The sequence below is a fragment of the Cricetulus griseus genome, chromosome 2 (assembly GCF_003668045.3).
Source record: "Cricetulus griseus strain 17A/GY chromosome 2, alternate assembly CriGri-PICRH-1.0, whole genome shotgun sequence".
Taxonomy (NCBI): Eukaryota; Metazoa; Chordata; class Mammalia; order Rodentia; family Cricetidae; genus Cricetulus; species Cricetulus griseus.
Window position 1 is genome coordinate 39,585,259 of NC_048595.1, and position 23,230 is coordinate 39,608,488.

General features: G+C 41.6%; 1 protein-coding gene across 1 annotated transcript in view; it reads left to right on the top strand.

Moving 5' to 3' along the window:
• Elavl4 (ELAV like RNA binding protein 4) overlaps nucleotides 1-23,230 on the top strand; it is a 142,066-nt gene that overhangs the window by 104,858 nt on the left and 13,978 nt on the right. The window contains exon 3 of the mRNA XM_035439718.1: nucleotides 14,493-14,596. Within this exon, the coding sequence (XP_035295609.1) occupies nucleotides 14,493-14,596 (104 nt within the window). The remainder of the gene's footprint in view (nucleotides 1-14,492; nucleotides 14,597-23,230) is intronic.

Below are 23,230 nucleotides of genomic sequence, written 5' to 3' on the forward strand. Positions count from 1 at the left end.
TATCATTTTATTTTCCTTACTTTACATATGAGAAAATGTGTTCCAAAAAAGGGTAGGTGACTTATTCAAGGCCATGTGTCCTCAAAGTAGCATGGCAAAGTTAAACCATTCATGTTTGACTCCAAAGCCTCTATTTTTATCTTCTACACGAATCACCTCACAGGGTCAGATGTTAGTATACATTTCCACCTCCTATTTGTGGAGGGGAGGGTGTATGTAGCTCATTTCATTAGAACCATAGTATCCCAACATGAAAATGTATTTTTAGACGTCTGATCCCCTCCCATCTGCAGCTCTAAGCTGTATCTAGCTTGTCTTAGAAGCAAGATTGTATGATGCCTTCTGAGAAACAGGCTCACGGACAGTGGCAGGGGAAAAGAAACCTTGGAAGTATATAGGCATCCCTGTTATCTTGGAAGCAGTATCTCAGCATTGAACCAGCTCCAGGTAATTACATCCTGAGACACTGATCAGTACTGTTTTACAGAATAGCGTTCACTTAGGAATTCCATCCAAAGGTCCTTCCCAAAACTGTTTAATCTGCAGTGTATTTATTGAAAGGGGATTCTGTTACAAAAAAAAATGAGCTTGGGAACTTTAGTGAACTGATAAAAAAGGCATCATTTAACCCCTCTTCTCTGCATCTGTGCTAACATGCATTATGGAACTTAGAATGGATGGAATGTGTGGGATCACCCTGGTGTGATAGGTAGATAAGCAAGAAGGTTTGGTGTGCTCACCTGCTCCTAGGAGGAACAGAAAGTAGTTAGTACTTTCTAACAGTAGTAGTTAGTACTGATCCTTCTCCACAGGACCAGTACAGTCCCTTCACACACCGGGCACTTTGGAAAGTTGCTGAGCACTGTTGAGCATGTTCTGAGCATGATTCAGCCCAGATTATCCAAATGCCATTTCATTGTCCATTGCCTAAAGATCTGAGCCATAAGGAGATGTTCAGAACTTGCCATTCTTGCCTATTCCTAAGCACCCCTTCATTTTCATGTCTACCAGGTATTTGACTTGGTGTCATGGGGTTGCTCATTCTTTACTTGGATTGCCCATTCTCTGGTGGCTTTCCTCTCTCATCCTTACCCTACAGACCTATTTCTGTATGAGAGCTTCTGCCCTTGGGTGTTCTCTTACCTCAGTCCCTTACCCGTGCAAGCTAAATGTTGTGTTGCTGTTGTTGTTGTTGTTGTTTTTAAGACAAAGCTACTTTTGTTTCTTTTAAGAATTTAAAGAATTTCTGTCTTTTAAAAGATTTGTTGGAGTCAAACCAACTGTCAGGCGATAAAGGTGGGCATCCTGACAATGAAGTCTTCCATGGTGAGAATAGGAGAGCTTGTCTTTACATTCACAAGGCTGTTACTGGTAGATCTGAGGCCAGAGAAGCCCAACCCCTTATTGTAGAAAGGATACAGTGACAGAGACTTCCAAGATCCTGCCCCAGCTAATATTTGACATCCTGACTTATCTCTGTGTCTATACTTACATGCACTCCCCACTCACACTCACACACACACACACACACACACACACACACACACACACACACACACTCACACACACACCCTTCTCTATAGAATGGCCTGGTTGATTGCAACTATAAACTAAGAAGGAAGATGTCAGACTGATATTTCCACACATTGTCTAAAAACATAATTCATCAGATTCAGGGCAGGAGGAAAGTGCCTTCTAAAATGTGTAAGGGAAACTCCTTTCCACCTACTTCAGTGAAAACAAAATTCTTTGTTTTGCCTGTTCCAATAGACTTGTATTCAACTAATATTTATGAAGCATTATTTTGTGCTAAGCCCTCTCACATAACTTATCTCATTGAATCTAAATTTCAGCTACATCAGTAGCTTCCACAGGCCCTTTGTGGTGATGCTGTCTGGTAGGGGAGTTTTGAAAGTCATTGTCTTAGTGTTGAATTCAGCAGTTCTTTTCACCCATAGACACTTTACCCACAAAGTTTCATTTTGCCCAAAGGCTAATTACAGAGCACACAATTAGTATTAATCTGATAGATTTTTCTGCCTCTTCCTCTTTTGTTGCTAAACCATTGTCTTTAACATCTGCAGCACTTCTCGAATCACCTGTTGGTTTGCATCCACTCTGGGTAGAAAGTCTTGTCTATTTGACATCCAGACCTTTGTTTCATAGAAGACTAAACCAGGCAAGAATTAAGAATTCTGGATCGTTTTTATGGCTAGCTGGGAGTTTGCCAAAATCCTCCTCTTTTTGTTTCAAGCCTGTTAAAAATATTTTTAAATGTATGACTATTCTTCTCTGTCTTGTAAGAATATTCTGGGCATAATTTAATTTAACGTGGCTTTGATTAAGAATCTTTCATTGCCCCAGGGTCATCAGTCTGAACACTCCTTCTTTTTAGTACAATAACCGCTGAAGGTAAGATAGTTGTCACTGAGGCTTCTATTGTCCTCAGTACATTACCCAGAATATTTTTCCCTTTCAGCCCTTTTTTAACCAAGCACTTGATACTAGCTTTTTATCTTACAGATTTCTATTCTTTCTTGCACAACAGAAGAAAAATAGGACTCAGATTGGTTCAGTTTTTCATTTGTTGAAGTTTATTATTGAAATTTATATTTGAAGAGCTGTCACTTGGAGCAAGTTATTTTATAGGACAAACCAAAGGGAATGAAAAAAGATCTCTTTTGAGAAATGAATTGCTTGGCTTTTCTTATTGTATAATGTGCATTTCTGTCTGGGGAGCTGCTAGAAATGGGTATCTGTGTTCTGTGGGGCCCCATATGCCTTACACGAACAATGGGGGCATCCCATTTCACATCTGCATGATACAATCTCTGCAAGCTGGAAGCTCTAGTAAAAGCCATTGGGGGGGTGGCATTAGATGAACCCATTTGAGGAACTGGACTTGAGTATTGGTGCCCTTGATTTTAAATGTTGGTTAATGCTTGCATTATAGGGCTATTTTAAGAAGTACGTGAGGTTTAAAAAACACAGTTGGTATAGTAAGTGGCACTCAAATGATAAATTTTTGGTATTACTTGTTCACTTACTAAATCCATTTATTTAATCTATTAAACAGAAATTTACTAACAGCCTACTATGTATCAGGCATTGGTCTCACCAACATTAACGAGTCCCATGTCCTCACTCTTAAGGAGCTTTCCATTCCACTGAGAAATATATTCAGTTCAACAAGCATATGCTTATTGTGGACCAAGCACTTTATTGTCCTGATACCACATAATTATAGAAATGACACTTACTTATGAAACCAGAATGTACCCTCTGGAAATAACCACAGGCTCACTTAAAGTGATATTAAATACTTTGGGAATTCGGAGTAAGAATAGTTGGATCTTACATTTGCAACTGTGTTTACAGAAAAAAAAAGACACACTCAAGAGTTCATATTCCTGAATGACTCTTGACTCTCTGCACAGGTCTATCGAGATCTCATATCTGCCTCTGAGGATGAATTCAACTTAGAAACAGTGGTGACAGGACAAGGCGATAACAACCAGCAACCTTGGGGATGTGCTGACTACAAACTTAGTGGAAGGTCTCTCCCCTTGACGGATAGGTGCTTATACTGTCCCCTCCTTCCAGTGTCCTCCCTTGCCTGTAACTTGGATGCTTCTAATCAATCTTTTCAAATCGGTCTCACCTCAAGTATCACATCCTCAAATTAAAAAAAATCACTCTCTCTTTCTCAATATTATAGTGGCAAACTGTGCTCAGCTATCACTGTTAATTCACTGACCTGACATTCCTGATAAAGCCCAAGCCCTGGCTGCTTCTTCGGTTCTCATTTCCTGCATCTGTAGATTTTAAGATTATGGGTATGACAGTCTTTCTCCAAAATGGTGATCTATAATCAAGTTTGATCCCATTTGATGTACATAACCAATATGGAAGATTGGAACTAATAGAAAGAATGAAAACTTGGAGATAGAGCTATAAAACCCAGGTTTCTCAGACACATGGTGGTAAGTCAGGGCAGATGGTCAGTGCACAAATCAGAAGGTGCTCAAGAACCCAGACCCAGCAGAGACTTCACTGGCTCTAGAGTCACAAGGGCTCAGCTGCTACTCTCTAGACACATCATAGCCTGGCTTGGAAATGCCTGCTTCAGAGAATTGCAAAGATTTGAGCAATAAAGTTAAGTAAAGTTAAGCAGTTGGTCCCATAGTAGATGTTCAATACATGTTCCCTATTTTCTCCTTAAATCAGGGCAAACTGGAACTGTTGTGAGCATTGGGACTAAGATAAATATAACTTAGAACCTTTGAATCCTTCTAATAGAAGGGATCTTGTGGGCCAATCTTGCTGATGCTCTAGCTACACTTGGTAAGGAGTAAATATGCCCTGCTCTGTGCTCAGTTCTGGCTATCAACACTTCACAAGACACCCTACATCCTTACAAAATCATTTTTGAACGTTCTTTATTATCAGCCTAACACCAACAGCCCCCTAACTTGCTTCTTCCTCCTAATCTTTGTGCTCTTCTTTGGGGCCACAGCAAGTGCACCCATGGTTTTCCATGACAGCCTTTCAATTGTGAGGTACTCGAGTATCTCTTCTGTGAACTAAATATCCCCAGGTTTTCTGCAGTGTCTTATGGGGTCTGATTCCTGACATCGCAACAACTTCCTCCAGGCATGGGGGAGGCTTGGCTACTTTTCCTTGCCCCTTTCTCCTTGGTCTGTGGGAGACTGAAAGTGGTTAAGAGGAAGTAAATTAAATACTCATGACAATAGAAAACACTCAGCCATACATTCACTCAACAAAGGTCTCTTGGCTAACCAACAATTCCAGGACTCTTTGAGGTCCAAGAGACAGAGATGAAGGAGACAGCAGCTTAATCTCAAGTTACTCCCAATCTAATGGGGGACAGAGATACTCATTAAGTGGTAGTTTGGAGGTCTCAGAAGATAGCTAAAGTAACAACGTGCTTACCTTACAAGCACAAGGCCCCAAATTATGATCACCAGAATCAATATTAAAAACAAAAACAAAAGACATAGCCAGGAATGATAGCATGCACTTGTAAACACAGTGCTGGGGAGGTGGAGACAGGTGGATTGCTGGGGCTCACTAATGAGCCAACTTAGCCTACTAAAAGTTTCAAGCTAGTAAGATAGCCTGTCTTAAATACAGATAAATAAATAATGAATGGCTCCTGAGGAGCAACATGAAGGATTTCACAAGCATGCTCACAAACACATGCAACCACACACATACAAACATGCACACACAGGAGAAGTGGGTTTTGATATTGTTTATGGGCTTTGCTTGTTTGTTTGTTTGCTTGCTTTGTTTTGTTTTGTTTTTCGAGAGGTAGTTTTGAAAGGGAGTGTCAGTGAGAGGGGAGGGCCAGCATGGTTTTTTTTGTTTTTTGGTTTTTTTTATTGTTGTTGTTGTTGTTGTTTGTTTTGAGACAGGGTTTCTCTGTGTAGCTTTGGAGCCTATCCTGGCACTTGCTCTGGAGACCAGGCTGGCCTAGAACTCACAGAGATCCACCTGCCTTTGCCTCCCGAGTGCTGGGATTAAAGGCGTGTGCCACCAATGCCCGGCTTGCCAGCATGGTTTTATCCTATCTCTGTCAGCAGCAGAAACTGTGGTGCCTGCTCCTGTTGTCAGTCATGACAAATGGGATATGGACTGTCTTCACTCCTGTAGTATCTCCAACACAGAGAGTATTCCTGCTTCTGAGCCTTTGAACATGAGTTTCCCTCTGCTTAGAATGCCCTCCCTCAGATAGACCCGGGTAACTGTCTCTATCTTTTCTCTCAAGTCTCTGTCTTTATGTCCCCTGAGCAGTGAGGTCTTCCCTGACCACCCCAATAAAAATTTGCAGCCTTGTCCCAGCCATGCTGTTCCTTTCCTCTGCCTCATTTTCTCCCTAGGACTTACCGTCATCTAACAAACTTTATATTCTGTCTATATGTCTTCCCTGCTCTCAGCCAGAATACAAATTCAATAACGGCAGAAACAGAGATTTGTTGTTGTTCTCTTTTATGTTCTCCAGGGAACATAACTGTACCTGACACAAAGTGGGTGCCCAATAAATGCCATCTGGATAAGCTTGGGTTTGGGATTCAGTCCTCAAGTTGGGATGTCATCACTTTGGCAAGGAAACCCTCTCAAAGGCTGCCCTTTATACAAAGCTCCTCTGGGTGCCTCTTCCTTCAGGAACCCTCCTCTATTCTGCTTAGTTTGAATTAGTGTCCTGTGTATTCTGGGATAGCATTGGTTCTGAGACTTGCATTTGTCTTCACATAAGGAGCATCCTTAATCCAGGAACGTCTCAGGGTCCACCCAGAGTATCCCGCTTGTAGCAAAATGCCTGTTCCAAGTGAATTTGTGTGTGTATTGCATATTGTTTGCTCTAGTGCAAAAGACAAGCATCAGTATCATTCTCCACCTTTGGGGAGGTTAGGGCCTCATGGAGAAGATAATGTCTCCTAGACACCAGTGAAAAGTAACACCTATTGTTGCACAAGAAGAAAGACACAATACCTACTAAGTGTCTGCTAAAGGCCAGACACTTTCCATGAATTGTCATCACATATAAAGCTCTTACTAGCCCCCCCCAAGAAAGGAAAATTAGTGCTGTCTTCAAAATCAGAATACCAAAACAGAGTAAAAATAAGAATTAAAGTTTGGGAACAAAAAGAAATAGCACATATTAAGAAAACAAGAATTCTCCCATGGGAGCTTGCCTTCCTTGTTCCATTTATTAGATGTTTGAGTTTCCCAGAGATCAAGGTTTGGAGAGGTTAATTACACATAGCCAGGGTCACATAACAGTATTTCAGACTGAGATTGAGACCCACATCTAATCCAACTTGCCATTGAGTCTCATTCTTCAATGAGCATTTGAGCCCATTGAAGGATCTCAAGGATCATGTGGAGAAACAAATGCTGATTCAGGAGGTCTAGGTAGGACCCAAGGGTCTGCATTCCTCACAGACCCTAAATGATGCCAGTGAGGCTGCTATGGGGACTGTGCTTGAAGTAGCAACAATGCTTAGCCTAAGGTAACTCTGTCAAAAGAAAAGAAATCCCCTGACTTGTTGGAAAAACCACTGGACTTCCAATAGAAAAACTGAGCTTTGGGCTGACCAACAGTGTTAAATCCCCTGAGGGTGGATGGAGGGAAGACAGCCACAGTTTCAGGACTTCATGGTACCTCTGTCAGAGTTATAGCCCTAATGAGAGCAAATGTGCACCCTCAAGACTTACCAGATGTCAGACCCTTCGAGGCACTTGAGCTGAGGCCAGCTACTGTGGAGAGAAAGCATGATCTGGAGTGTCACTAAAAGGGTTCACGAAAGACTAGCCCTAGAGCCTTCCAGATCCTTGACTTTAGACAAGTTATTTTACCACTTCGTAAGCCCCATTTTTTCCATAATGTACCATGGTCCCGCCCAATGATGCCCATTTCACATGGGATTAAATGAGGTAACATGAGTAAGCCACTTAGTACAGTGCCTGGCACAAAGTATCACTAAATAAATTATAGCAGCTATTAGTCCACATGTTCATATAATCCTCACAGTGATCCTTTGATTATGAAGATCAGAAGATTATCTCTCTTTTTCCAGGCAAGGGCACAGGCTAAGGACGCTTAAATGACTGAGCCAAGGTTATACAGCAAGTGTGGTTATGAGCCACACACAGGTTTGTACACGAAGTCACAGGCACACTCTCTCCGCCTCTTTGTTGGGTATGTTCAGACAGACTCTTGGAAAGACATCTCAGAACTGAATGCTGCTAACCTGGTGTATGAATTATCGCCAAGCAGGTGATCTTGAGGCAACTGGGGACTTTATCATGTGCTCTGAAACCAGGATTTAGCTTGAGCTAGGGGTTCTGATAGTCACAAAAAATTCCTTACTCAACTCAGAAGTTTTCATTAACAGCAACTGCCCATCTGGCTGACCCCTCAGGGGCTCTGCAGATGAGATGAGTTGGTGTGAAGTTTCCGGAGAAGGTTGGTTCTCACAAGAAAGAGCAAAGTGTGCAAGTTGGCAGTGCAGAAATGCTGAGGCTCCTTTGGGCAGCTTTTCTGCTGCTGTTGTCAGCCACGAGGTCAGAATAATGCTAGGACCCTGCAGAGCAAGGAAAGTCGGGGAAAACAAGGCATTTTAATGAGCCGTGATTGGACAGTTCCTAGAACTTGAATGCAGTAAAAATGCTCAACACAAACTACATAAAACACTTTACTTTTGCTGAAATGAGTCAAAAAAAAAGAAAAACCTCAGTTGTTAGTAACATCTTACTTTATGGCAATAGCAAATAGAATTCAGAGCCAAAAGATTGTCAGCCTTATAGTCCAAGAGCCAAGTTTGGCCACTGTTTTACTAGATAAAGTTATATTGTACCACAGCCACTCTTTGTTCAACCATGCAGTGGCATGGTTGTTGTGACAAGGACTGTGACCCACCAAGCCCAAATCGTTCACTGTCTTACCTTACACATTAAAACAAACGAAGCAAAAGCCTACTCAGATCTGGATTGCAATTCAGTTTTGTGGTGTTGGGGAAAATTACAATTTTCTCTGACCTTCAGTTCCCTCATTTCTGTAAAATGATACTTTTCTCTCTTCACATAGAGTTGGTGTGAAGATCAAATGTAATAGAGGATGGTTGGGAGAGCACTTTGTACACTCACTGTGGCTTTGGGCTGGGGCAACTTCTGTCATTCATTTGACAGAATGTCAAATGGAGAGGGAGAACCCTCTCCACCCAGGGAGTTTATAGGTCCCCGGTGCCTAGCATGGTTGTGTCAGTCTCTCCCTCATGAATGCAAACTTCATCATCCAGTTACTTCCTCTTTGCCTCTTCCTCCAATTATTCAAACATGTAAGATTAGTGCAAATGCACACGGTGATTCTTGTATTGCTCAAACACTTGCCAAGGACCTACTGTGTTCAGAGATATAATCTTGCATACTTTGATTTTTATGGAAAGGGAGAGATTTGATATAAAACCTATCTCCAATAGAGATGTTTTCTATTATAGTAGAGGACAGATACCAAGAGGAAATATCCTCTGTGTGTGTGTGTGTGCAAATGCCTATGCTTTATCAAAACAGAAACATTCAGGTTCAGATTCAAGAAAACAGCTTTTTCAAAACAAGAACCTGTTTAAGCCAAAATACATAAAAGTGCCTTAAGCTTTGGCTATTATGCATACAGTTTTCTCTTGGAAACTATATTTTGAATTCTAAGTTTCTACCCCAAACTACCTAGAATTCTTCCTACCCATGCTTGAAGCAGAGATACTTCCCCCTGCCAGCTGGACAGGACTGCTTGAAGCTGATCAGATGTGGGCATCAAGATACTGTAGCCTAAAATTTTAGAGACAGGCTTCCTTTCAACACAACGTTATTTCTTAAATAAAGATAATTTAGTAAGTATGAACTGGATGGCTGTTGAACTTTTGATCAAAGAAAATAAATTTAGAACAAAAATCAAGTTTAATATTCTGTTCTTAAAGTATTATTGCTGTATCTATATGCCTAAATCTTGTTACCATTGGTAAAGAGAAAAGTTGTCGCTATTTGAAAAAGGAGAAAAAAGAAAATGACTGTTATCTATGGATTGCAGATATATACACATGCTCCAGGCCCCAGACTGTGTCCCCTGAGCCCCCACAGCATGCCATTGGCACTCTTTATGAATATATCCATCTATATTTGCCCATGCATGTTTAAATACAGAAATGCTGAACCAAAACCCACCATCAGTGACCACCAAGCTTGTATATTTTGCTCTCCTTTAAAAAAAATATAGCTTGGTTTTTTTTTTTTTCTGCTCTGGAACTTAATCTTCTCCAGGGCATTTTAAAAAGAGAACACTTAGATCCATGAAAAATTTTTATTAGACATAGCTGGACTCCTGCGATGCTGGGAGGCATATGTGAAGCAAGCCTGTCCATGAACTAGGCTAACCGCAGGTAGCTTCATTGTGCTACCGAGTTACCTCCTATCTTCCCATTCACGGCCGAGTTCCTCCATCTCTGGCCTCGTCTTCAATGCAGTGTTTTAGAGTTTGCAGCTTATTTTGTATCAAGGAGAATCTTCCTTTGTGAAATTACATTGTTCTGAGTTTTGATTTTCCCTGAAGAATTGTTATTCTGGCTGCTAAATGAAGTCTCTAAACCTGGGACGGTGATGATAGCACAGTAGTGCTAATTATAGTCAGGAGCCAGGATGATTGTTGATTGGGAAATAATACAGGCTGGTAGGTTGATGTCACACATCTTGCCGGACTAGAATCTTTTCACTCACTTGACCTTCAGAACCTCCTGGGACCTAAGCCTGAGTTTTCCTTCTTCCAGAAGTGAAAATCTAAAAACAGATAAATTTAGAGTGCAAAAACTAAATGCACTATTACCTATCTTGTCACCCATTTATTTTTTTATCATTTTTTATTTGAATTAGAAACAAGATTGATTTACATGACGATCCTGGTTCCCTTCTGCCTCCCATCCTCTCCTACCACCCTCCAACTAAAACCCTACCTATCCTTTCTTCTATTCTTCACCTGACTCAACCTTTCTGCTCCCTCATGACCTCTGCATCCCTCCTCTTCTTCCCTTCTCATTCTCATAGCTCCCTCCCCACTCTTCCTATGCTCTCAATTTGCTCAGGGGATCTTGACCCTTTCCCCTTCCAGGGGACAATGTTTGTCTCTTTTAGGGTCCTCCTTGTTTACTATTTTCTCTGGCAGTGTGGATTGTAGGCTGGTAATACTTTACCCTATGTCTAAAAACCACATATGAGTGAGTACATATCATGTTTGGCTTTTCGTGATTGGGTTACCTCACTCAGAATGGTTTTTTCTAGTGACATCCATTTTCCTGCAAATTTCAAGATTCCATTGTTTTTGTTTTCTGCTGAGTAGTACTCCATTGTGTAAATGTGCCACATTTTCTCTATCCATTCTTCGGTTGAGGGGCATCTAGGCTGCTTCCAGTTTCTGGCTATTACAAATAGTGCTGCTATGAACATCGTTGAACAGATGTCCTTGTTGTATGAATGTGCTTCTTTTGGGTATATGCCTAGGAGTGGAATTGCTGGATCTTGTGGTAGACTCATTCCCATTTTCTTGAGGAGTCACCATACTGATTTCCAAAGTGGCTGTACAAGTTGGCACTCCCACCAGCAGTGGAGAAGTGTTCCCCTTTCTCCACATCCTCTCCAGCATAAACTGTCATTAGTTTTTTTGATTTTAGCCATTCTGACAGGAGTAAGATGGTATCTCAGAGTTGTTTTGATTTGCATTTCCCTGATGGCTAAGGATGTTGAACACTTTCTTATGTGCCTTTCAGCCATTTTAGATTCCTCTATTGAGAATTGTCTATTTAGTTCTGTACCCCACTTTTTAATTGGATTGTTTGGTGTTTTCGAGAATAGCTTCTTGAATTCTTTGTATATTTTGGAGATCAACCCTCTGTCAGATGTGGGGTTGGTGAATATCTTTTCCCAGTCTGTGGGCTGCCATTTTGTCTTGCTGACTGTGTCCTTTGCCTTACAGAAGCTTCTCAGTTTCAGGAGGTCCCATTTATCAATTGTTGATCTCAGTGTTTGTGCTACTGGTGTTATGTTCAGGAAGTGGTCTCCTGTACCAATTAATTCAAGGGTATTTCCCACTTTCTCTTTTAATAGGTTCAGTGTGGCTGGGTTTATGTTGAGGTCTTTGATCCATTTTGACTTAAGTTTTGTGTAGGGCGAAAGACTTGGATCTATCTGTAGTCTTCTACATGTTTGCATCCAGTTATGCCAGCACCATTTGTTGAAGATGTTCTCTTTGTTCCAGCGAATAATTTGGATTGTTTGTCAAAAATCAGGTGTTCATAGGTGTGTGGGTTAATATCAGGGTTTTCAACTCTATTCCATTGGTCTACCTGTCTATTTTTGTGCCAATACCAAGCTGTTTTCAGGACTATAGTTCTGTAATAGAGCTTGAAGTCAGGAATGGTAATGCCTCCAGAAGTTCCTCTATTGTACAGGATTGTTTTGGCTATCCTGGGTCTTTTGTTTCTCCATATAAAGTTGAGAATTGTTCTTTCAAGGTCTGTGAAGAATTATGGTGACACCCATTTATATATGAGTAATTTTACAAAGAAAGATAGTATAATGGGAACATACACGACACATATATTTCATTACCATGAAGAATACAGAAACTTTTCAGGGTGAGTCAGGTCTACTGTTAGCAGTTAACCAGTGAATGCTTTATTTGCATTTTTATATTCTATTTTAATCATATATAAATTATATTAGGCTGAAAAATGACCCATTCAACCAGTTTCCTAGAACTCCTATAGCAGGTTTGTCATAGACAGAATTGCTTTAATATGTCCTTTAGAAATAGTTCAACTTGGTGCATGACTAGTTTTTTAAGATGATTATAGGAATATTATATATGCAAGATAAATATGACTGAGAAATTTGCATGATGAAAATGGATTTAATTAGGTGAATTTCATTAGGCTTGATGAGGTGGAGACAAATTTAGGATAAATTATATTTTAAACCAATGAAATTAGTCTCTTATATTTTTGTATTTTCAAAATAGAGTTTCTGGGAACATATGGCAGGGTCTTGTTACACCCCAAAACTCTCTCTCTCTCTCTTTCTCTCTCTCTCTCTTTTCTCTCTCCTCTCTCTTACACACACATACACAGCACACACACACACACACAGCACACACACACACACACACACACACACACACACACACACACACACACACACCAAACTTATAGTATAAAATGAAAAGAGAAGGGTCACAGTAGCTGGAGAGTGCCCCGTGCCTCACACTCTCTCCTCCCTCCTAGGTCACTAACTCTGATGACAAGCCTGCCTAGCAAAGTTTTGTCTCTGTCTTTCCTATTCTTCAGAAACAAAGGAATGTCCTAACGGAAGATGTTGCCTTTGGGGTTTCCATTTGATGAGCAAATGTCATTGAGATTCCTCTCTGCTCCCTTTGCTTCTGTCCTGTAACAATAAAAAGATACCCATTTTCTGATCCAGAACCCAACTTGTTTTCCCAGGTTCCCTCCTACAACCAACACAAACACAGACATTTACCAGCAAAACAGAAGCTGTTGGAAACATTTTTTTGGCTGCTAAAATGGGCTCCTGTCACCGGGATGTGGCAGGCTTTTTGCTGTATTATCTCCCAGCCCTGGCCCCAGTAGGCTAAAGAGAGCTTTATGTAATCAGTCTTCCCTGACGTGTGACGTCCTGTCATTTTCCTCCCCTTCGGCTCTGCCGCCACCCACAATCAATACCATTGCCTGAGAAGTTCAAGCTGGTTCTGCAGCCACCACATGCTCTGTGTTTCTTAAAGGGTATGTCAGAAAATGTAAAGTTTCCTAATGATATTTCTGGCTGATGACACATGGCAGAGCTGATGGACTATTTATAATCAGTGGCACGATCGCAAGTACATTATTTTTATTTCACTTAGGGGGGAGCCCTGTCACTTGCTACCTCTTTGTAGACAAGTTGATATCATCTCTACCTAAAGTAGCTAAATCCTCTTTGCGGAAAGCATTTGTGCTTTCCCCCTTTGTGTTAGGAGCACCTCAGTTCTTTCTGATAGAAACCTTTGCCTTTCTTTTTTTCATTATTCTTTGGCTCTGGGAATAATGAGGGAAAAGAATGATTTGTAGCAACTGCTCTAAATTCTGGCCATGCCTGCACGCTTCACTAAAAATGTCTCCAGTTCTCACTGCTCAGATCCTTCTACACCTCTGAGTGTGGGTGTGGCTGGCATGACCAAGGCAATAGACTCAGCTCCAGAGTCCAGCGCTTGTCCCAATTTTACAGGACTAAACAGAGCATAGACATCCTTTGTTAAGCACCTACTATGGTCTAGGCAATGTACTTAGTAGACATTTTATGTATGTTATCTAACTAAACTCTCTCAAAATCTGCCAGAGGTAAGTGCTGTCATCTCCAGATAAGAGGTCTGGAGAAAATGGGTGGTAAATGACTTCTCTCCCAAATGCCCCAGTTGGTAAGGGAAAGCCCCAAGACTCTAGACAGATCTCTTTTAACAAACTTTGCATGCGATCTTTCTATTCCCTGGTACTATCTTTTCTTGATTATATTGCCACTTGTGTATATCAGGTATGAATATTCAAGGGCATTTATTGTTTTTAGTTTGGATGGTGAGTTCAAAGCCCATACCCAAAAAGAGAATTGGTGGGATTGGAACCCTCTCATCCTAGACTGAACCCCAATGAAAAGGAATCCCAGGCCAAATGAGGGTTTTACACTGCAGTGGGAAGTGCTGCTTCTGTAAAGATATTGAGCGCTCTCTCTCTCTCTCTCTCTCTCTCTCTCTCTCTCTCTCTCTCTCTCTCCCTCCCTGCCACTCCCTCCTCCCTTCCCTCCCCCTCCCTCCTTCCTTCTCTCTCTGTTTCTCTGTTCCTCTCTATCTGTCTCCCTCTCTTTTTTTCATATTTCCACAGGACAGAGTTTAGGGTATGGATTTGTTAACTATATTGATCCAAAGGATGCAGAGAAAGCCATCAACACTTTAAATGGACTCAGACTCCAGACCAAAACCATAAAGGTAAGAGGCAAAGCATTAGCTTCTGATTTAGGAGGTCCTGGTGAAATTTAATCTGTGGATCTAGTAAGTCCAGGCTATATGGAAGCCAGAAGTGATGTTCCTCATTTACTCAAGGAACAATTAGTGTCCATTATGCTAAGTAAGGGACATGAGCCACCACAAAATAGGGTGAATAGCAGAGGGAAGGGACCCGGAACTGTGACATCTCTAATCCAGAAGGCAGATGGGGGTCTGGGATTCATAGCCCCACAAAGAAGACTTGACAACCTGACTATACAATTGGTCAGAAGCAAACTGAAGAAACTGAGGCAGGAAAGCTGCCCCAGGTATGAATAGTGTGTCCTAAGTTGGGATGGTGGTGATGAAGAGGATGGGAAGTAGGCAAAACCAAGCCAAGAGATCTTATATGCTGACTGAACAGCTGAGCTTTTACTTATAGGTCATTAGGAACCTTCCCTTGGAGAATGGGAAACAGAAAGTCAATTGTAAATAAACACAGTATCATCATAAGGGCAGCTACAATTCAATTGATGAAAATAGAGTTAAGGAACAGCAAAAATAGTAATCCAACAGTCTAAAAATAATTGGGTGAGCAGATAACATCTCAGAAATCTTTGCTTTAAATCAAAAAAGAATCAGTGGCCAGAGGCTACTTCTCTAGGTAGATAGGTTTCTGGGGCTGGACCGCAACTCTCTCACTTCATTGCCTGCCTTGGGCATCCGGTGGTGGTCTCTTGGATGGAGCTGCCTGCTCCTCAGCCTCCCTTCCCCTTCTTCCCCCACCTCCAGGCAGCATCCTGTTTAGGGGCAGCTGCCAGCCGATTAATGAGTCCCATCCTTCATAGCCTATTAAACCGCAGGGAAGTGTCTCCTGGGCGCTCTTATCCTCACGACAGCAGGTCTGACGCAAAGTAGGACAAAAGAGAAACCTCTCCCAGAATGGAAATCTATAGATGGCACCAGCTTTCCGCATCTGAAAACACAAAACCAGAACTTTTAAGTTCAGCAAAACTACTTTTCTGACATCCGGGGCTAACAAAAGAGACTAGCAGTATAAGATAATCTTGGCTGGAAGGAAAGAAAACAACAGAACCTTTCTCTTTGGGGGACACTTTAGGTGATTATTTTTCTTTTTAAGCAGCTTTATTTTTGCAATTGTATTTAGATTATTTCTAAAAAAAAAAAAAATTACTGCTTTCTCTGATCTCCTACAGTCTGTAGTATACAAAGACCCCTAAATAAGCCTGATTTAGGCTGCCTCTGACAAGGCTGAGTCAGGTCCTAAGAATTCTCTAAGGGGGAAATAAAAGTTGTTTAATTATGGCATAGTCCTCAGAGAGACAGAAGATTAATTTCTTTCAAAGGAAAAACACACATATTTTCATACTTTAAGTCAAGAAAAGTGTTCCTGTCACTTGATTCCGATGTGGCCTTGTCTCTATTGAGAGCTGTTTGTGGGCTTGATTGATTTTTTTATGTTATCCAGTTCAGCATTAGAATGTCAGATATTTGTTTTTCCCTTGGCGGACATGCTGACCTTGAACTGAGAAAGGTACTTTCCTTTCCTCTATGGTTTTCTTAAAAACACAAACCCTTTCCCCATAGCTTTGGATCAAATCACCAACCATCAGTCTGCCTTCTATTTTTTTCAAAGTCTTTCATGAGATCCCTATGGTTTCCCCCAAAGACTGATTGGCCCAGAGTTTCTAGTCTCAGATGGTCTCATGGCCCATCATACCGTCAGATGCTTTATCTAAATGGATCTTGGAGACAAGGAACATCGATTATTTTCTTTCTGTAAAGAGCTGATCTACTTCCTTTCCTTATCTTTATCCCCTTCTCTGTCCTCCTACCCAGCCCAGGCTCCCCCTGCATCAAAATGCTGCTAACACATTTGCACCCAGCAGAAATGTGGGCTTCTGAGACACTGTAGGATTCAAAATGCATGATGCCACTGCAGAATCAATAATTTCCATTCTCTACTACGAATGAAAATTTAATGTGCAAACCTAGGGATTTCAGCCCTTTCATTAAAGCAGTTTATTTGCCATACTAAAAATTAAGTTTGAGTGATAGGTTCCTTTATTAACTTTTCTTCCCTTTCCTAAAGGGACACAGTGTTAAGGTAAAAATCATATTAAGGGGAAGAAAAGAAGCAAACCCTTTTTGCGTGCTGTTAATAGTCTCATCATTTATTAATTTCTTAAAATTGCTTTTTATACCTTTCAGGCCACTGTTTACTGCTACTTCAGTTTGCTTTGATAAGTGACATGAGATTTATCTCTTTACTCTTGACTCCCATGAAGGAATAGATAACTTGCCAATTGGAAAAAAAAAGCAACAAAAAAACAACAAACTACACACATCATCTGTGGAAGCATACATCACAGGGATCTCGGGACCATCTAGTACAAGTTAACAAATTTGGTAAAGTGTGTGCTCTGTGACACATTGCTGGTAGCACAGAGAACACACCACTTAAGTGTGATATACATAAGTGTTAGTGCCAGAAAACTAACCCCCAAGTTAATGATTAACTGCCAGATCAGAGATAGTTTTAGAGATGGGAGTGAGTTTGGAGCAAAGAGGGCAGCTATTCCCTGATGATGATGATGAATGATGACAATGGTGATTCTGAAGGTGTTTAATTCAGATTTTCAGTTGTTCAATAGAAACTGAAATCTAGATTTCTTTTATGTCAGATCTCCCAATTTTTAGAGGCCATGAACAAAAACAAAGAAAGAATTACAAAGGAAAACCAAGCAAAATATAGTAGTTGACCTTGTAAATATGAGATTTAAATATGGCACCATTGCTTTTGCCAGATATCAGTGAATGTCCCATTACGAGGCTATTAGTGGGAGGTGTCCACAAAAGATGCTTTCCTGTCAACAAAAGTCCATTTTCCTTTTATTAAGGAAGCTGTAAGGGGATCATTTGAACACTGAGGGCAGGTGAACAGCAAGGTCAGACCTTTGGCAGAGAAAGGTCATGATGTGTGAATTACACCTGTAAGGAGTAGCTATGAATGGGAATCTGGAGGAATTGTTCTTTACGTTAGACTTCTTTCAAGGGAGAAGACTCTACCTGGAGAGCAGCCTTAGAGAGGTGAGGTATCCTGCCTAGAGCCACACAGCTGTCAGTTCAGCATGTGTAAACATGAGCTAGTGAGGAAACAGCAATAAACAACAGTAATGCTAGCTAACTTGGAGTGTTTACATTGTGCCAAATAGGATTCTATCTTTCTAAATGCTTGTTACCATTTAAACTTTGAGCTATCCCAGGAGTTAAGTGCTTTACAGGCATCAGCTCTGTTTCTAAAAATAGCCTTGTAAGAAGGTGCTATTATCTCATTTATGCTAATGAGGAAACTGAGGCCCAAAGAAGTTCTGGAGACAGACCTAGGCTCACACAGTGGGTAAATGACAGTTGGAGTATTTTAAAAAAGCTTTAAAAATAATTCTCTGGCAGTGAGTCCTTAGTGTTGGAATGTCAAACTGCCTGTTTGCCTAGCAGCATGTGAGCCTTGTGAGGATATGTGGGTGGGTATTTTGGCTCTGCCCATACAAGGGTTAATTTTCTGGCATGGTAAGAAGATATAAAAAGCAAATAAATGAACTGTGTGGTTCCTCCAGATTCTTCGTGGATGAACTTACGGTTCAGAAGATTTGCCGTTAACTTGGAGACACACTGGACTTTGAATACCTTCTCAAGCCCTTGCTTTCCCTAAGGCCTACCATTTAAATGAACCACAGCTGGCAATGGCCTAGAAATTCTCCAATCCAGGTGGTTCATGGGGCCACAGAGTAGTGTGGACCATGGACTTACCACAGGGGAGATAATTTACCTCACTTAGGGCTTGGGGTACTATTTGTTAGTTTTTCTAGTTTTTTGTTTTGTTTTGTTTGGGGGGCTGTTTGTTTGTTTGTTGTTTGTTGTTGTTTTCTCCTACTTGTCTCCAACAAGACTCTGAGAACACTGGGAGAACAGGTTTTGAGTTCTTGGAAATGATTCCCTGATACCTCTTGACAATTGATGCCTGTCCTAGCCGACTCTGAAAGAGCAGCTTCCCAATTTACACTGTCACTTCAGTCTCTTACTAAGAAATGCTCAATTGAATCAGGTTACCTTTGCTTCAGCTCCTTGTCACATTAATTAAGAACAAACAAATCTGGGGCTGGATGTAATGGTAATTCCAGCACTCAAGAGGCTGAGACAGAGAGATTATTATGAGTTCAAGGTCAGCCTGGGTTTCACAGCAAAATGGAGGGGGCACAAGGAGAAGGGGGAGAAAGAGAAAAAAGGAAGAAAGGAAGGACCCTCAAAACAGGAGTAATCCAATCAGGTTTGTGTTGGATTGATATTCAAGTTGCCCTGACAAGCTTTAGTAAAACATAGTCTAACTGGGATTTGAAGGCTTGGAATCACTTCTGCTAAGCCTTTCAGTGATGGAACTCCTCTTTAGGCTTTAACCTAAGTGTGAGAGGCAGGATTAGAGATGTATGTGTTCACTGCTTGCTCTGTCTCTGTGGGTTCACTCCTGGCAAGTGTGCACATACTTGTGTAGGGAGGGGGCATTTAGCTATGCAAGTTGCTGTGAGATAATAGAGTGGTTTCAGGCAACAGGGGTTCCTCTTGGATGTTGGAGGGGAGATAGGGAGCTGTGAAGGGTATAAGTGGGAGTCAGTCTGATCCAAATAGGTTCCAGGATGGTCCATCTGTTGATAGTGTATATTGTAGAGTGTTTGGCCACAAACCAGCATTTTGTAAGATTCTGTGGCAGGGTTTATCAGCCTTAGATTTTGGTTGTTTTTCCAGGGGAGGGGCATGTTTTTGCTGCATAATATGGAATGTGTGTGGCATATGTGTATATCTGTATTTGGGATTTTTCTTCATTGAATTATGCATTTAAGATGGCTTTATGACTTTTTCTAACAATTGCATAAAGCCCGATCCAAATGATAAAAGTACAACTTGGAATAAAAAAACATTTCCAGAGCACAGCTCATGTGAAAACAAGGGTGTGAGCAATTTCAGCACCAGGTCTCAACTTCAGAGGGTTGCCTCTGCCATTCTAAGTGAACTCCTAAGAGCTGGCACTGTTGGACGGAGATGGGAAATAAGAAAGTACCTTATCACTAGGCAGCAGCCCAGGTCTTCAGAGACCCCAACTAGGAAAGAGGCTGCTACAGAGAGCTCTTCTGAAGGACCTTCCCTTCTTCTCTGGGGAGGATGTGAGCTGGTAATTCTGCCTCTCCTGTAAGGATGCTGCTTAATGATTCCAACTTCTTCTCTTTCTTCTCCTAATCACACTAGCAGTGCCTCTGGGGATCTCTCCATACTTGAGCTTTGCAGGCTCCCATTCACTCCACGGCTTCTTTCCCTTGCCAGGGGTCACGGGCAGCAGAGCCTCCTCCCTCCCCACTTCCTCAGCTATCCACATGCCTTGCTAAAGGCTTCCATTCTGCTGAGGCATCTTTTCTTTGCACTTGGCATAAGCAATTATTTCTCCTATCACAGCTCTTAATGCTTCCCGGAGAGTTAGCAGATCATTTTTTGCTGACGGATATCACCCCACCCAGAAATAATAGCCTGCCTGTCTCTATCTTGTTAATAATAAAAAGGCACCACCACATGGTGGCTGTATCTCAGAGGGTACCAGAACCCTTTGCTGCCAAGGTCAGCAAGGACACTGGTGTCACTGAATCCCCAAGGAACGGATCAGGGATGGGCCAATGAAACTGGAGATGCCCGGTTGTACTAGTTGTACTAGCTGTCACCCCCTCTTTAGTGGCAAAATACATTTGCTGCTCTGATTCAGGTGCCCTGTTAAGTTTCTTTGACTGAATTATTTCAAATGCATACAGATATACAAGGTTGGAAATAGAAACAGTTCTGCCTTCTCAGCCCACTGCACTTAATAGGATCCTAGCATCTTGAAGGTTATTCTCAGTGTCATACGTCTGGATTACAAAACAAAATTGAACAGGTACAAGCTGGGGGCTCACTCAAGTTTTTAGAAGTGTTTGGGTGGAGTTTGAGGGCATTTGTAAATGTAAAAGAAGTCAATGGTTTACTGTGAGCTCCTCAAAAAAAATCAGAGAAACATGAGCACACATATTTGAGCACACACACACACACACACAAACACATACACACACACACACACACACACACACAGAGAGAGAGAGAGAGAGAGAGAGAGAGAGAGAGAGAGAGCATGCTGTTGGGATTATATCTCTACATTAGAGGAAACAGTGGGTGGGCCTCTCTTGCCCAAGTCCACCAGATATCTTGTGTCCCTTTTCATATCCCTGTTTTAAAGAGCCCTGACATTCAAATGCTGAACAGAGGTGAATGACAAAGATGAAAAAAGAGCTATGCACCCATATATCTACCCAACGATGGCTATTGTTCCGTTCTCCTGGAAACAATTTTGTTGTGAGGCTAACACATTGCTTCAACCTTACATTTAAAGTAGCTGGGAAGAAAACCTATATAGCTATCAGTACAGTATAGGTCTTGAATAGGAAAGAGCCCTTCATCATCAGAGCCATTCAATTGGAACCTGTCTGGATAATGTTCTGGCATGAATTCTGACTAGATGTGCCTGTATGCCCCCTAGCTCTGAAATGCTACAACTTTGCATTGTTTCTGTGCCTGAAGCTGCTTGGCAATTTGAGTTAATTAAATAAAAGTTTAGTTTCTTAGTCACATTCAAACTGTTTAAAGTGCTTAGTAGCTATGGGTAGCTAGTAGTTACCATCAAACCTTATGGGTATCAAATGTTTTCCTAATTCCAGAAAGTTCTGTGGAATGATGGTGGTGCTGGTCTAGGACATCTGTGACCCTGAGGATTAGAGTCAGTTCTGCATAGTAATCATGAGGTTCAGGGCAAGGCAACTCATCTGTTAAAGCACCCAGCTCTCCTTCCCCTCCCCTTTTGTCCACTCAAAAGAACTCTGAGTTAAGATAGTCAAGCCCTAGCTCTGTTATAAAACTATATTGGATGACCTTCGGCAGCACACTTCCCTTCTTCAAATGTATGTCCTCTTTGGGGATGCTACTTCCCAGATCTAATAGTCTAATAAAATATTACAGCATGACCATTCCAACTTGGTACCTTCCCAAGAAGAGTAACAGTTTGTGCCAAGAATATGGCTTTTATTTAACTGTCCAGGTTGGTATGGCCCAGTGGAAAGATCCCAGAACTTTGAGTCATATCTGAGTCTGTCTTAGTTCAGATGACCTTGGCAAAGTATTTGATCTCACTGCACCAGAGTCTATCATCTGGAAAATGGAAATACTGATTTTTCATGTGTAGGAAATCATGGCTTTCAGTGAACGCTCAAAAAATGCTCCCAGGGATAAAGATGAGTAGGGTTACCGCTAAGGTGAATGACAGACACAGAGAAGGAGTAGGTAGAACCCTTCCTCTATCCAACTGTTTTGAGGTGCATTAAAAGAGAGAATCTGACTCTTACTGAGGCACAGACAACAGAGTCAGGAGCCCCGGATGGGTTAGGAAGTAGTGTGGAGTTTCCAGACAGCTACAGCACTCCTACCAATCTTCCATGAAGCAGGAGGCAGGAGTTTCCATTTAGTGGAGAGGAATCTGCAGCTCAGTGTCTGGAATCTGCTCTTCCCCTAATCATGATGAGAAACCTCTCCCACGTCTCACCCACTTAGAGGCCCCAGTCAGACAGAGAGAACCTTGAGCTGAGCATGTGCCTTTGACAGTCCTGTAGATTTTCCTGGTTGTGAGCTTGAGCCTTTTACTACTGCTAAGCTGTCTCTCCAGCCCAGCCTGGTAGATCTTTAAAAAGAAGTCTCAAGGCGCATAAACCTATCATCACCACTTTCTTAAAAAGACATCTGCCCTACTGTGTATTAGATATGCCTCTGGTACCTTTAGATACTCCTAACTCTGTGCCTCTTTCTTTCCATTAGAATCAGCTCCTGGGAAAGTATATGAAATCCATTCACTAAAGTTGAATTGAAACTAACGTTTACTTTCAGTTGAGCTCCTGCCTAGTAAAACTTTGAAACTAAAAGTGAAAGTATGCTGAGTTTGCCATGATATGCAGCCTGATGGGGCAGGTTAGGCATCAGGCAGAAAACTGATGGGAGGTAGGGTCTGATAGCTATGGCCACTGAGACAGACACTTCCCATAGCATTCAAGGAAAGAGTAGCTCTGTATGCCTGGGCCTCAAGAAGGGTGTGGCAAGGCCTAGGATGGTAATCAGGGATTCATTTTGCCGTGAGGATAAACACACAGCAATAACAAAGGCATGGAGGTAGAAACTTTCAATACACATCCAGAAACCTGTGACTATGGTTTTGTCTGAACTGAAGCATAGCGTGCATGTAGAGGTCAATGGGAGATGAGAGGCTGGGCCAGATGCCAGGGCCAGATGCGCTGAGTACCTAGGTAAAGGAGTCCGGCTTCCATCACAAGGTGTTTAAGACACATTGGAGAGTTCTGAACAGAGAAAATGTGATGGGAGCAAACTGCATCTAAGGTATTACCATGAGGCTCTACTCCCAATATTCTTTTAGAATAGCATTATTGGGTGGCAGGTGCAGAGAGGAACATAAAGGTTGGAGCCACAAAAGCAGGCGCCTGTCCTGTT